Below are 14,059 nucleotides of genomic sequence, written 5' to 3' on the forward strand. Positions count from 1 at the left end.
AAAATAGGATGGATTTTTGAACAAATGGGTGGTGTTAGGTTAGCTATCTGGACTGTTATCTATTGATTTAAATTTTGACTAAATGGTGTATAGTGGTGTCATTTGTCAGCTTGTTGGTTTAAAATTTTCTTGGTTGATGAGCACAGACACAACAGAGACACTAATATAGATTCCAAATTCTGGGATGAGTGGCCTGGACCACTGCCTATTTATAGGCCTGGCTGCACCCCTCTGAATGGGTATGGCAACCCTTATGAATCACGTTGTGCCTTCCTCTCTTTCCATTGTGAGACAAGCTCCCAAACTATCCAAATGTAAACAATGAAGATTTTGAAAATATCCAAAAACTACGACTTTAATTTTAGAAAATTTTCCAACAATTACACAACTTTCTTTTTGTTGACTATCCATGTTCCATGAAGAGGTAGATATATACCTCAATTTGACACAATTTTGTGGATACTTTGGCTGCATTTTTTTTATAACAGATATTCTGGCTGCATTTTTTTCTTAATAGACTTTGGCTGCATTTTTTAAAATTTAATTAATTTTTTTTTATGAAATAAACATTCTCGTATAATCCCGTTGATCAAGTCTGCACTCCTCCAAACGTCGTTGCTTTACTCCCTAAAAACACAAACGTGAGCTAGCCGGCGAGTGTGTGCCGGAAACCTCTCCGATGCCTAAGTCAGCAAAATAGACAAGTAGACAAAAGCTCTGTGTATTCAGGAATCAAAGTTGTGTTACCTCTCCATAGGTGATGTTTGTGAGCTTTTATAGATTCCGCGTGGCACAATCCAAGTAGAACTCTTACTCCTCCATGCAGAGTCCTCCTAGGATTCATACTCCTGAAGGATAATGCTTATCCTTCAACACCCCCCTCACTGCTTAAACTAAGTGAGATGGTTTTACCATGGCCGGACTACCATACAACCGAAATAACATTGCCATGCTAGACTGACTGGAGTAACCGATCTAACTGTTAGTTCGGCTATTCCTTGCTTTTCCCCTACCTCGGCTTCACATGCCAAGACCGAGCTATCCATGGAAGAGCCTATGCCGAACTAACCCAAAACCAAGTCCTGAAGAGGGCTCAGTATACTTTCTCACTTTCACCTCGGCTTTGCATGCCATGACCGAACTAACCAATTTGGCCGTGGCGACCGAGATAACAACAAGGCCTTCTTGGACCAAGCTAATGAAAAAAACCATTTTACTCCGCCTTTCTTACTACGGCCCAAAGCGGCCCATTACTCAATCTCGGCCCAATTTATTCATACAAATTACCCTCTCACTTTGGCTTCATTTGTTCAAGCTATTACTGTACACAACAAGATAGGTATAGAAATGGAAGAATAATTGGGGTAACAAATTACCAAACTGTGCCAAGAAGAAGAACATGTGTTGCTCCACCATCAAAAAAACTGAGAGCAACTTCAATTTTCTCATCAAACCACAGGGTTCGAACAGCAAGCATGACGCCAGAGACTTTCCTAGCATTGTTGTAGCGATCTTTCTTTATCTTTTCGTAAAGGCTTCTCAGGTACAGTTCTCCTGTAAGTAACTCTGCAAATGGATCATAGATCACATGCTTCCACAGAGCCCTCCCTGCTACTGTCTGGTACGCTGACCTTCGAAGTGAATCCCACTCAGTTTCAATAGTTTCATGGTGTCCTCTCACCGTCTCTGTGAATAACAAGTCCGATAACTTCAGTTCTGGCAATGCCCGTTCTTCGAGCTTCCCATTCTGCTCTTCTGACATGGTTCTTAGCTTTAACACAAATCTTGAAATAGTAATAGAAGAAACAAAGTTCATAAATAATGCATGCATTATATATAGTAATTTTTAATTAATTAATTTAATTATTTGTTTTCTGTAATTTCATTTGATATATAATAGAAAGGGTGGTTGAAGATAAGGAAAGAGAGCCACACAGATGACCAATGTCTGAGAGAACAAATCAATTGTATCTCGGCTTCTCTGCCTTAAAATGAAAAGAGAAGGCTGTGAGGTAATGTTGTGGAGTCCACTGGAATATAATGCAGGGCAATGAATTGGCAGTTTGAGGGGTATTCGGGGAGTAGGAGAATTTTAGTTTTTCTGTTTTTGAAGATTTTGATCCAAAGACCATTGCATGGTTGGTTTGATTGAGAGTTTTATTTATTTATTCTGGCAATGATTTTGAAGTAGATTACGAGTTTGAGGAAAATGCTCAAATTGTTTACTCAGCATTGGCTGTTGACAAGGAGGTGTTGTCTCATGATGCTTTAACTGCAACCAACTTTCCTTGATTATTGTTCTTCAATCGATCCGATGTTAATAAATTTTATATTTAACTACAGTTACAGCCAGACAAAATGAAAAGGCAGATGACTGTATCTAATGGCTTTCTGTGTGAGTTACTTATTTATCAAAAATAGTTGTATATTGTATTAATCTCTTATAAAAAAATTATCCGAAAGAAAAATATGTGAACAGTGCATAAGTTTGTGCCATTCTTTCCATTATGATTTTTTTATCTTTCCATCCTATTGTACAGGCATTTTGAAGCAGTTGAAGCAAGATTTCTTCGTGCATCATTTAGTGCTTTCGTGGATGTTCTTACGCTCGCCACAAAAACAATTGAAGAATTTGGTCAAGGAATGGAATTATGATGCCCTTTATAGTACAGTCTGATTATTGTAGCTGGTTTTTTCAGCTATTCAGCTGTAATGTAACTTTATTTAGCATTTTTCATATCATTTTTGGTTGCCCATTCTTTTTATTTTCTTTTCTTTTTTTTTACACAAAGGGTTGTACCTTAAATTTCATAACCTTTTTAGTCATTATGTTGCTGAAGAGTTGTGTTTATTTCGATATTTTCAGAATGGATTCATTGAAAGAGTTGTGTTTACTGTTCATGATTCATTTGATTTTGTTGGTTTGAATGATTTTTGTAAATTACAGGTTTTATTGAATGGTTTGGATGGATTATTATATATCATTCAGGTCAAATAGAATTCTTTTTATATTTTATTTATATTTTGATAGACAAAAAGATTTGAATTGGCGACCAAAATTTGATTTTATTTTTCCTCTTTTGGCGACCAAGTGATTAGTCGGTGTTTCACTATTCACATTTGGTGACCAAAATGTTGGTAGGCGAAAGGGCACATTTGGCGACTAAATAATTAATCGGTAAAATTATTAATTTTGGCAACCAAAGTGATTGGTCGCGAATAGGTCTATTGCCGACTAAAGTTTTAGTCGTGCAAACATTACTTTTGGCGACTAACATTTTTGGTCAGGGAACGTGACAATTCACGGCTAACATATTTAGTCGGGAAAATATCACTTTTAGCGACTAAAGTGTTTTAGCTACAAAATGAATTAATTGCGGTAATTATATATTTAGCGACCAGAAATTTAGTCGGCAAATAGAATTTTTTCCTGACTAAAAAATTTTTTAGTCGCTAATTACTTTTCCCAACCCTCAATTGGCGACCAAAAAAATTAGTCACGGATAACTTTTGCCGACTAAATTTTTAGTCGGCAAAAGTGCAATTTCCTGTAATGATTCATGTGTACCAAAAATATATGTACTACCATGCAAAATGACCATTTGTCGTGGTACAAATTACCATCGTAATCTGTACGATGACAAAAGGAATTTTATATACCGCGCCAATAATTATCGAGTCGATGTCAAAAAAATATGTACGAGTAATAGTAATCTAAACAAATGAGAAGATGCCAAAATTATCAAAAGTATACAAAAGTCAAAATTGTCCTCCATGCACAAAAAAGGAGTATCCACAAGTCCACGCCAAAAGCCATCTATAAAAAAAATTGCACACATTAATATCCAGAAATACATGCTTCAATATACATGTTTTTCAAAACTAATAGTAAAAACTAAATACGTGAAGTGGTGGACAAGTATTTCTTGTTTTGTTATGTTAGAGAAGTCATTGATAAGTAATAAGAGGGTGAGTTTTTTTATTATGTAAAAACTAAATATAGGACTTCTTAAACGTGTCTTCATGAAAATTGATCCTATTTAGCTTTTGGTAGTGTTTTAAGTTTTCAAACCACATGATTCTGACTTTAAGATTTTGATAGTCTGGAAGAGTTGAGGAATTGGGAGTATTGGAAAAGTTGTCATTCTTAAGAAATGTACATATACTCCGCCTATGTTTCTCTTCTCTCAACAAGCATACCACTTATTCATATAATTTAGGGGAATATGGGGAATATGGCATGGTTAATATTGCCCAACCAGTTCCTTGTCTTTTTCTATCATCGTGCGAATAATTGTTAAAAGATAATTTTAAAAAGTTAAAAATAAAATTTTTAGCTACAAAATTTTAAAAATGTCACTAATAAATAGACTTTTAGGGACAAAATAATTTGATCTTAAAATAGATAATTTTTTGAGATAAAAAATTTAGTCCTTAAAGGATAATAATACATCACTAATGTTCAATTTTTTGTTATTAAAAATATAATACCGACACTTTTTTATAATAAAATTATTTAATTCCTAAAAAATAATTTTATTCTTAAATTTAGATTCAACCTTAATTTTTCATAATGTAATATGTATTTTAGCTTGACTTTTGAAAGCCTGATTTTGACACCATTGCCATGTTCAAAATTGCACCATTATCACCAGTGGCGGCGGTAATAAGGGACTGGAGAGGTCACGTGCTCCCTAGATTCTGGAATTTTTTTTTAAAAAAGGTTTTGTAAAAGAAAATATTTTAAATAAAAAAATTACAAAATTATTATTAGAATGAAATATGAATGATATTTTAAAAATTATGAGAACAATAATTGTTATTTTGATTAAAAATGAAAATATTACTATAAACTATATTATTTATGAAAAATTTTGAATGTGACGGTGGTGTTATTATTGGTGACATGTAAGTATAAGTAATATCACTATAAAGATATAAAATTTATTGAATTGTTAATTACATTTGACATTTAATGTTCACTCTCTATGCGTTTATTTACTATTAGTAGATGATATCACATACCAATAATGACGTAGTATTTTCATTATATTGAATTTTTAATCAAATTTTGTATAAAAAAATAATTTATCATTATATAATTTATTTTAAGACTTATATCCACATTTTTTTGTATTGTCCATGATACATTAGTTACAAATAATATTATTTTTTTGACGTTTCTTAAAATCAATCGAAAAAATTTATGTGAAATATTTTTATAAAAAGTTTCAATATTAAAATTAATAAATACTCTCCTAATTTAATTTTCTGACTCAGCCGGTGATTATCACCGTCCAATATTGTCTAAAATGCTTACAAATTAGTCATGATAGCATACTTTTGCCACTCTCGTTAACATTACTCACTTTTAAGGAAAATCTTTCATTTGTATTTACATAGAAGTTCAAATCAAACATACTCGAGCAGTGATTGTAAAATTAATTAAATTATTGGAGTTTCATATTAGTTCATTTGGTAAATAAATAAAATTTAAACATATTTTAAAGTTAATTATTTTTTTATCTGACTCAAAATTAAATTAATAAGCTTATACTTATTACATAATTATATACAAAATAAATTTACTTTAACTTCACTTGACTTGTGATTGATTACATTAAAACTTGTTTAAATCAATTAAAATTAAGGTTGAATATTTTTTTAAGTTTGTTAAATTTTTAAATCAAATTTCAATAATTCACTATTCGGGTACTACATTTACAACCTAAAAAATGGATAATCAAATTTCACATTTTGTGTTTGGTCGGTCCATATTTGTTTCTTTATGCAGCATTTTGTTGTGAGAAAGAGACACGTGCATGTATGAATGGAAACAATGCCTGGATGATGTCGTGTGTTTATATGGCAAAACATTTATATCTCTCATATCAATTATAAAATTAAAAAATAAAAATAAAGGCAAAGGATTTGAAGTTATAAAAATGAATTATAAACTTTTTTTTTTGCTTAAAATTTATGATGACTAACGTGGTAGTAATATTTTTGTAATTATAAATAATAATGATAAATATTTTAACTTGAAAAAAAAATAAATGAAAAAAGATCACAAAAAATTTCATCAATCTATATAATTTTTTTTATTCATATAACATTAACAAGAAATGTTCAACGCTTCTAATAAAACCCTCACAATTTCACCCACATTGATATAAAATGATAGGTGTAAACTTTTGATTTGTCACATACGCAATTATGTGAGACTCTACTTTTTTACCATATCATTGGGAGTGTATTTGAGAGTTTCAAATATAAGTCTCCAGCATTATTCAATATTTACCTAATGAAACAAATTAGTGCTTGTGTTTTACGTATAAGAGCATCTCTAATATTAATAAGCATTTTACCTATCCAAACATTACTATAAAATATATATTTTATTTTGCCTATCAACTTTTTTATATTTCTCCTACAATCATACTATTTGTTTTAACTATTTATTCAATTTTATAAAATGTCACATCAAGAATAAGAGAAATGATCTGAAAGATTGAATACATTTTGCCTAACTTTTGAAAACTAATTACATATAGATAGTGAATATAAGTTGAACTAAAATACCTAATTATATACCTAATATATTTGAGTTAAAAAAATGAGTTATACTAAAATATTGGAGATACTCTAATATGGGTTGAATTCCATTTTAGTCTTAGACAAAATAAAGCAAAGGTCACGAATATAATCCACTAATTATCTATTATTCATTCTTTTTATCTATTTTCCCTCAAAAAAACAATTTTCCATAAAAAAGTTTAAGTGGTATTAACGCTAACTATGCATTTTTGTTTTGTCATGATGATGTTCTTGATGCAATGTGATTAATAAAAAGAAAAAGTGAGACTTAGTGGTATTTTAAAAAGATGGTAAAAAATTGACTTTTTTACTTTTTTACTATTTAATATGAGAAATGATGAGACTCAAAATTAACAAAAACGTTAGCTTTTAACTTTTTTTTGGTCCCTTAACGATTTTTAAAACAATAACAAATCATAATAAATAATGTTTGATTTGTAGTATGGTGACGTAGCGGCCATAAGCACCAGATAATTTGCATTCATCAGCCTCATTTGGATACGTAAACTTGTAAACAAAGTTGGCGATGAATTAATTGGAGTGTTCTTATTAACATTCTATTAATTATTTTGAATTTTTTATTTTTTAGATTTTTTTATTATAATAATAAGCTCAAATGAAATTATTAAAAACGATATCAATAATTTTGAGACACTTCATCTCATAATTAAATCCACATATCTATTACATCATAAATTAGAGTTTATGAGAGCACCCATCTCCATCACTATCCATCCATCTTTTCCCAATCCCACTTTCAAAACCAATACACCCTCAAAATCTTGAAAACCTTTTAACAGCAATATTTTGACGGTAATAGTGGCAACCATTTGATTACATACACTTATCTTGCAGTGACAATGAGTGAAAATTTTTTCGGCAACCACAACTCTATGAGACAAGATGAGTACAACAATAAAATATCAAATTTCGGTTCATAACTTTGATGGTGTTCTTAACTTAGAGGAGATTAACCTTGTAAATGTTAGTTTCTTGAAAAAAATGACAAAAATAATAAAATTGTTTGTCATTTTTTCGGGACTGACTCCCGAACATATGACCGAAATTTGGGAATATATGCTCGAACATTGTTCATTTATTTGGGAACAGGTAACCAAACATTTCTTATTTGTTCAAGAACAGATAATCGAAACTTATGAAAATCACAGAATCCACAAAAGGGGAATTTTGAATCAACAACAAACAAAAATCTTACATTTATTTTTTCAGGTCATAAACAAGTATGTGAAGATGAAATGGTAATTATTTTCGTAGGTTTTTTTAAGATTTTTGAAAGAGAGATTTTTTTGAGTATGAGAATGTGAATTCAATTGAATGGGTAGAATGTTTTTACAATGATAATTTTGGTATTATTTAGAGGGAGAAAAGAAATTTTAAAATTTATAAACGGAAATTCAAGAAGGAAGAATGCTATAAACCCCAAATAATATGCCAAATTTTCTAAAAAAACTCTCACATAGGTGTGAAACCCACACAAATCCACATGTGTATAAATCTTATACCTATGTGAAAAGTTTGATAGAAAGTTTAAGGCAGTGGCTTTGGTCCAATCCAAGATTGGACTGGACCGTGCTGTTGGACCCATGGGGGCCACCACGGGTCCCGTTTTGATAATCCGAACCGTTCAATGTGTAGAACTCGTCGAGTACTATATGCCTGTAAAAAATCACGTTGATCGGATATCGATAACTATGTGAACAAAACAGTTTTTTATCAATCGTTAATTTTTTTACCGTTCATTTTTTTTAAATACAAAACTGATTTGATCACATAGCTATTGATATCCGATCAAAGTGATTTTTTACAGGTATGTATTACTCGACGAGTTCTACATATTGAACGGTTCGCATTATCAAAACGGGCCCCAAAAATAAACCCCATAAGCCGAACTGGACGAATCCAGTCTTGATCTCAACTTGAGACAAGCTGGACCCAAAGTTTAAAATCCCTATCATAACTCATCCAAAAAAAATGAAAGATTTAAAATAATTAATGAAACACTAATAGATGCACTCATTAATTGAGCTATGTTGGGCCCTTTCTTATTAATGATCTCAAATCATCAATGCAAACATAAGGCTCCTAACTCTAATGGAAAGCCTCAAATTTGAGACATAGGCCTGGTTTGACATCTATTATATAATTCATCTTTTTATTTTTTTATCTTTTTTTTATCACATCATTTCTTTATTTTTCTACACATCTTTTCGTAAAAAGATAAAAAATATATTTTTTTATGACATTCCAAACCATGGGGTAGGCGTCGACATTCACGTGCTAAATTTGAAGGGAAAAAATAAAAAATTATTAAAGTTTTCATTTTTTTAACCATAATTTATTTAGAAAAATAATTGAAAGTTTTAAAGAGCCCTAATTGTGATGTTTCCATTTTGATGTGATGTTCTATGTTTATTTTTATTTTTTTTTATCTTATTATATAATGAGAGGGTGATTTGTGATCTGGAGTTGGGCCGAGGTAACGGCCGAGCAAGTTGAGGGCCCAACGATGCGTGGGTCCGAGATGATCGACTTTCTGCCCAGACTTGGGCCAGGCAGAGTTCGGGCCGAGTGTGTCACCCCGGACCGGACAGAAACTGCTCGGTAAGGCAGTGCTCGGTCGGACCAGGATGCTCGGTCCGAAGATGGCCAAAGCTCGATTGGCCGAGTGACCGGCACCCGGGAAGGCGTGGGCAACCGAGGAAGTTGAGTGACCGATGCCCGGAAAGGCATGGTCAGCCGAGGAGACTGTTTGACCGACATGAAGGCCGATCAAAGTATCCGGGGTAGGCTCAGCCGGGATGCCGCCTAGCCCGGTCCTCCGTGTGTTTATCCGGTTAGGCGCTTGAAGTATGAAGCATGGCATGACCGAGGTAGAGCAGCTCGGCTGCCGAGCTCCAGCTGTGATGACAGGCAGTTGAGGTTAGGTGATGAATGGCATGGTTTATGCTGACAGATGGGATAGTAGAGCCACGTGACAGGAGATGACTGGGAGTAGATATGGGGCTCAGAAGGTATATAAGCATGTCTGCGCCCCCCATACGTAACACACGAACATATCTGTAAGGACTTCTTACACTCAAACACTCTCTCCCTTCTCTCTATCCATCCTAAGGTGTGTGCTAACTTGACCGTCGGAGGGTTTTTCCGGCCACACACCGCCGGGTAGCTCACCATTACTTGCTCGCAGGTGAACGGACATCGACGGAGCTCGGAAGAAAGGAATAGGGGCTTGCCGGAATATTTGCTCCCCGTACAATTGGCACCGTCTGTAGGAAGGTACTTGCCGTTGGAGAAGCTTGCCCTGGCCTTGATGATGGCTTCAAGAAAATTGGCGCCCTATTTTCACGCCCATACCATCATCGTTTTGACCGAGTTTCCCCTCAAGGCTTTGTTTGAACGCGCGGACTTTTCAGGCCGAATTCTAAAGTGGGCGGTCGAGTTGGGACAGTTTGATGTAAAGTTCCAGCCGCGCACCGCCGTCAAAGCCCAAACCTTGGCAGATTTTGTCGCCGAGTTCTCACCTGGCACTCATCCAGTTTGCCCGGTCGACATTGCCGAGGCAGATGATGAGATGCACGCAATGCCAACCGAGGAACAACCAGTTGAATTTGGTAGCGCCGCGGAGTTAGCGCGCACCATCAAAGTTCCCTCAGTTTGCACGGTCATACCACCCGGTGATGCGATGACGAAGTTGTGTATCACCAACTCATCCACTCTGTCCGGTACCGCCTCACCGAGGGGGGACGAAATTGAACCACACCGCTCAAAACTTGATGATTCGCCTACGGACTTGGGCATTCCGAACCAACTTGCTGAGTCCGGTGCCGAATCATCAAGGGGGGAAGGCATGGTTCCACATAGCTCAGAACCTACAGCCGGCTTCACACCGCAACCTAATGATTCGCCTACGGACTTAAGCATTACAGAACAACTTGCTGAGTCCGGTGTCGAATCACCAAGGGGCACTGAATTTGAACCCATCAACACCGAACTTGACACCGCACAGCCGAGCAGTTGTGATCCCATTGTCCTTCGCCATTCTCAGGACCCATCTGACTGCTGGAAGCTTTCTCTGGGGGACATGTGGAAGCTTTTCGTCGATGGAGCGTCCAACCGCCATGGTGCCGGCCTAGGTATTGTTCTTATATCCCCGGATGGCCTAACCATTGAACATTCTATAACGCTTGGCTTCCCGGCGTCTAACAACGAGGCTGAGTACGAGGCACTTCTCGCCGGGCTCAGGAGCGCAATTCAAATGAAGGCTGCCGAGCTCCTGGTGTACAGTGATTGTAACAACCCTCGTATTGTTTACTGATTTATGACCGATTGATTACCGTTAATCACCGATTACTGTTAAACGAAGCTGATAACGACTGATAACTAACTGATAATCGAACTGAATGAAATACTGAACCGACTGACTGAAGTTGAAACTGAATTGACTGAATATATGTTAGTTAATTGCATTCTATCTGTTTGATTGTCTGATTATCTGTTCATGTTTATATGTTTAAACTGCTATTTGAAGGCCTTATCGGCGGCCGAATCTGAAACCGATTGATGTTACGTGACCCTCATATTTAATGTGATTTTATGGTATAAGTATCTGAAAATTGATTAGGTATGATTAAATTAGATTAAAATAAGCCAATTGAAGAGTTGGACTTAATTACCGTTTTGCCATTGAGTGGGCCACTATCTCACACACATACTTGAGCCAAGAACAACATTTCCTCAGCCATTTTCCTTCTCATTGCCGACCAAGAGGGAAGAGAGGAGAGAGAGTGAGAGGAATTGAATTCTACCTTGGGTTTTGCTTGGAGAATTGAAGGAATTGAAGTATAGATTGCATATTTGAGCTCCTAGTCTTCTAATTCAAGCTCTAGGTAAGGATCTTATCTTCTTATTGATGCTATTGAACTAGTTCTTGCATGGTTCATGCTTCATTGTAGAACTAAGTCATGATTTGGGTCATTAATGGTAAATTGAAGCTCATTTCTTGCATGCATGGTTGAATTAATGAGTTTTGGGTTGAATTCATGGTAAATGGTTACATGCATGTCCATGTTGTAAGAGTAGACCATGTTTTCATCTTGTTTTGAAAAGAATGAGCTCATTTGAACAAGCTTTGAAGCTTTGATTTGGTTTAAATCCTTGCATGTTTGCATGTTCTTCATATTTTTGAAAATGGGTTTGATGAGGCTTTAATTGACTCACCTTTGGGGCTTGAATTCATAAATTGAGCTTTGAAACTTGTTATACATTGAATTTAATGATGTTTTCCAGAATTTGGGCCCAAGAGGTCGAGTTTGGAGTGGTTGAATGCTTGGTTTGAGCTTGGGAGGCAAATCTGGAAATTCCAGATTTGGCTTTCTCGCTCGAGCGAAGGATTCCCCGCTCGAGCGAGCACCTTTGTCCAGGGCTCCGCTCGAGCGACGATCGCGCGTAAAATTTCAGCATCCAGTACTTTTACTGTTTTGCAGACCGCTCGAGCGAAGGATTCCTCGCTCGAGCGAAGCCTTTGATTTTGGAATTACGCTCGAGCGTAGAAAGTCTCGCTCGAGCGAGGCTCTTATTTTCAGCAAAGTTTGCGAAATGTTTTCTAAGTGTATTTTTGCATCCTCATCCCATCCTAGGCATTCTTAGGCCTAGTTTAAGGCACCTTGATGAGGATATCATTGTAGAACACACCAAGGCAAATTAGGGATTAAGTTATGAGATTTCCCAACTGTGTAGCTTAGTGTGTTCAACTGGTGAACTGTGTAGGGTTGGCAACTGGGGAGACACGCTCTAGCATACTGTAGCCCAGAACTCTGTGAGTAACAATTGTGTAAAGATATGTTCAACTGATTATCTTCTGAATACTGAACTGAACTGTTTACTGAACTGGTATTATTTACTGAATGAATGTATGTCCTTTATTTCTGAACTGTACTGTGGCATCCTTAGTATCTACGGTTTACTGTTACTGTTACTGTTACAGAGATCTCTGTCGGTTTCCTTGTGGAACCACTACTGTTTACTGACTGATGGCCATCATTACTGTCCGGTCTTTTAAGACCTACTGTTACTGTTATGCTAATGGATGTACCACATATGACTGTTTACTGTACTGAGCAACTGAATTACTGATTGAAATGAACTGTTTCCATTACTGTAAGGACATTCATTCTAAACCCCTTTACGCTTTATGTTATTCACTGGGCTTTAGCTCACTGCTCATATATATATGTAGGTGTACAGGCACCAGACCGCAGCTAGAGGCGTCAGGGTTACTCCAGTTTTGTCAAGCCAGCCTTTGTGCCTCACTGCGAGGTTCCGAGCCTACTGTTAGGGCTTAGGGGTGTTTTAGAATTTCCCCCTTTTTGTACTGTTTCACTGTTTTGTATAGACTGACTGTTTACTGTACTGTTATACAGGGATTAGGTCCCTGTACTGTGTGACTGTTAATTTTGTATACTGTGTTGTACAGACGGAATGTTTTCTGTACTGTTACTAGGGGTTGAGTCCCTAGTTAAATGGATGTGAATATTGTGTATACTGTTCTGTACCGTTTTTGTATAATGTATGAAAAGCCTTTTTGCATACAGACTGTCACAGCTCAATGGACACTATTTATTTACTGTATTGGCTTCCGCCAGGCCCTGTACTCTGTTTCACTGTATTACTGTTCAGCAGGCCTTCGTTAATCTCGGATTACTGGCCGGTTACGGTGCTAAACCCATAGGGCCGGGTTTGGGTCGTGACAGAGTGGTATCAGAGCGATACTTACCACGAGTTATACCGCACACACGTGTCCAAATGAGCTATAGGGTGTCCTAGAAAAGTGATTAGGGCATCTCATGAGCATGATAAGTGTGTGGTTATGTTATGACTGAATATCTGTTAATGTGTTAAACTGGTAAACAAATGACTGCTTATGTTTAAAACTGTTATAACTGCTTATAGTGAAATGGACAATGCAAATGAACCTGAGTCCTCATCTACTGAGGCAAGAATGGAAAGAATGGAAAGAATGATAGAACTGATAACTGCTAGACTGGAACAACAACAGAACCAACAGCCCCCACCTCCTCCTCCGGTACAGCCGGAACCTAATGCGAATGCGGATGATGGGGATATTATTGCTCTTACCCAGAAGTTCAGCAAAATGAAACCGCCATCCTTTCAGGGAGGCCTTGAACCGCTAAAAGCTGAAGCTTGGGTTCTGGAAACAGAGAAATTATTTGAAGTGTTTCCGTGCTCAGAAGCGAACAAAGTACTGTTAGCTACCTTCACCCTACAAGAAGAGGCTAGAAGGTGGTGGATGTTAATCCGTGAAACAAACATTGTTATGACTTGGGCTCAGTTCAAGGAGTCCTTCTTTGAAAAGTACTTCCCTCAGTGTGTTAGGGATAGGAAAGTAACTGAGTTTGAACAACTGAAGCAGGGCACAATGTCC

The 14,059-nt window shown here is 36.1% G+C and overlaps 1 protein-coding gene across 1 annotated transcript; it reads right to left on the minus strand.

The window, feature by feature from the left end:
• Window positions 1-1,372: 1,372 nt before the first annotated feature.
• Window positions 1,373-1,762, minus strand: LOC114295173 (uncharacterized). The gene has a single exon (XM_028239368.2). The coding sequence runs from the start codon at window positions 1,760-1,762 to the stop codon at window positions 1,373-1,375; it is 390 nt and encodes a 129-aa protein (XP_028095169.2).
• Window positions 1,763-14,059: the final 12,297 nt, after the last annotated feature.

The sequence above is a fragment of the Camellia sinensis genome, chromosome 14, assembly GCF_055761805.1.
Source record: "Camellia sinensis isolate YWXY chromosome 14, ASM5576180v1, whole genome shotgun sequence".
NCBI classification, from domain to species: Eukaryota; Viridiplantae; Streptophyta; class Magnoliopsida; order Ericales; family Theaceae; genus Camellia; species Camellia sinensis.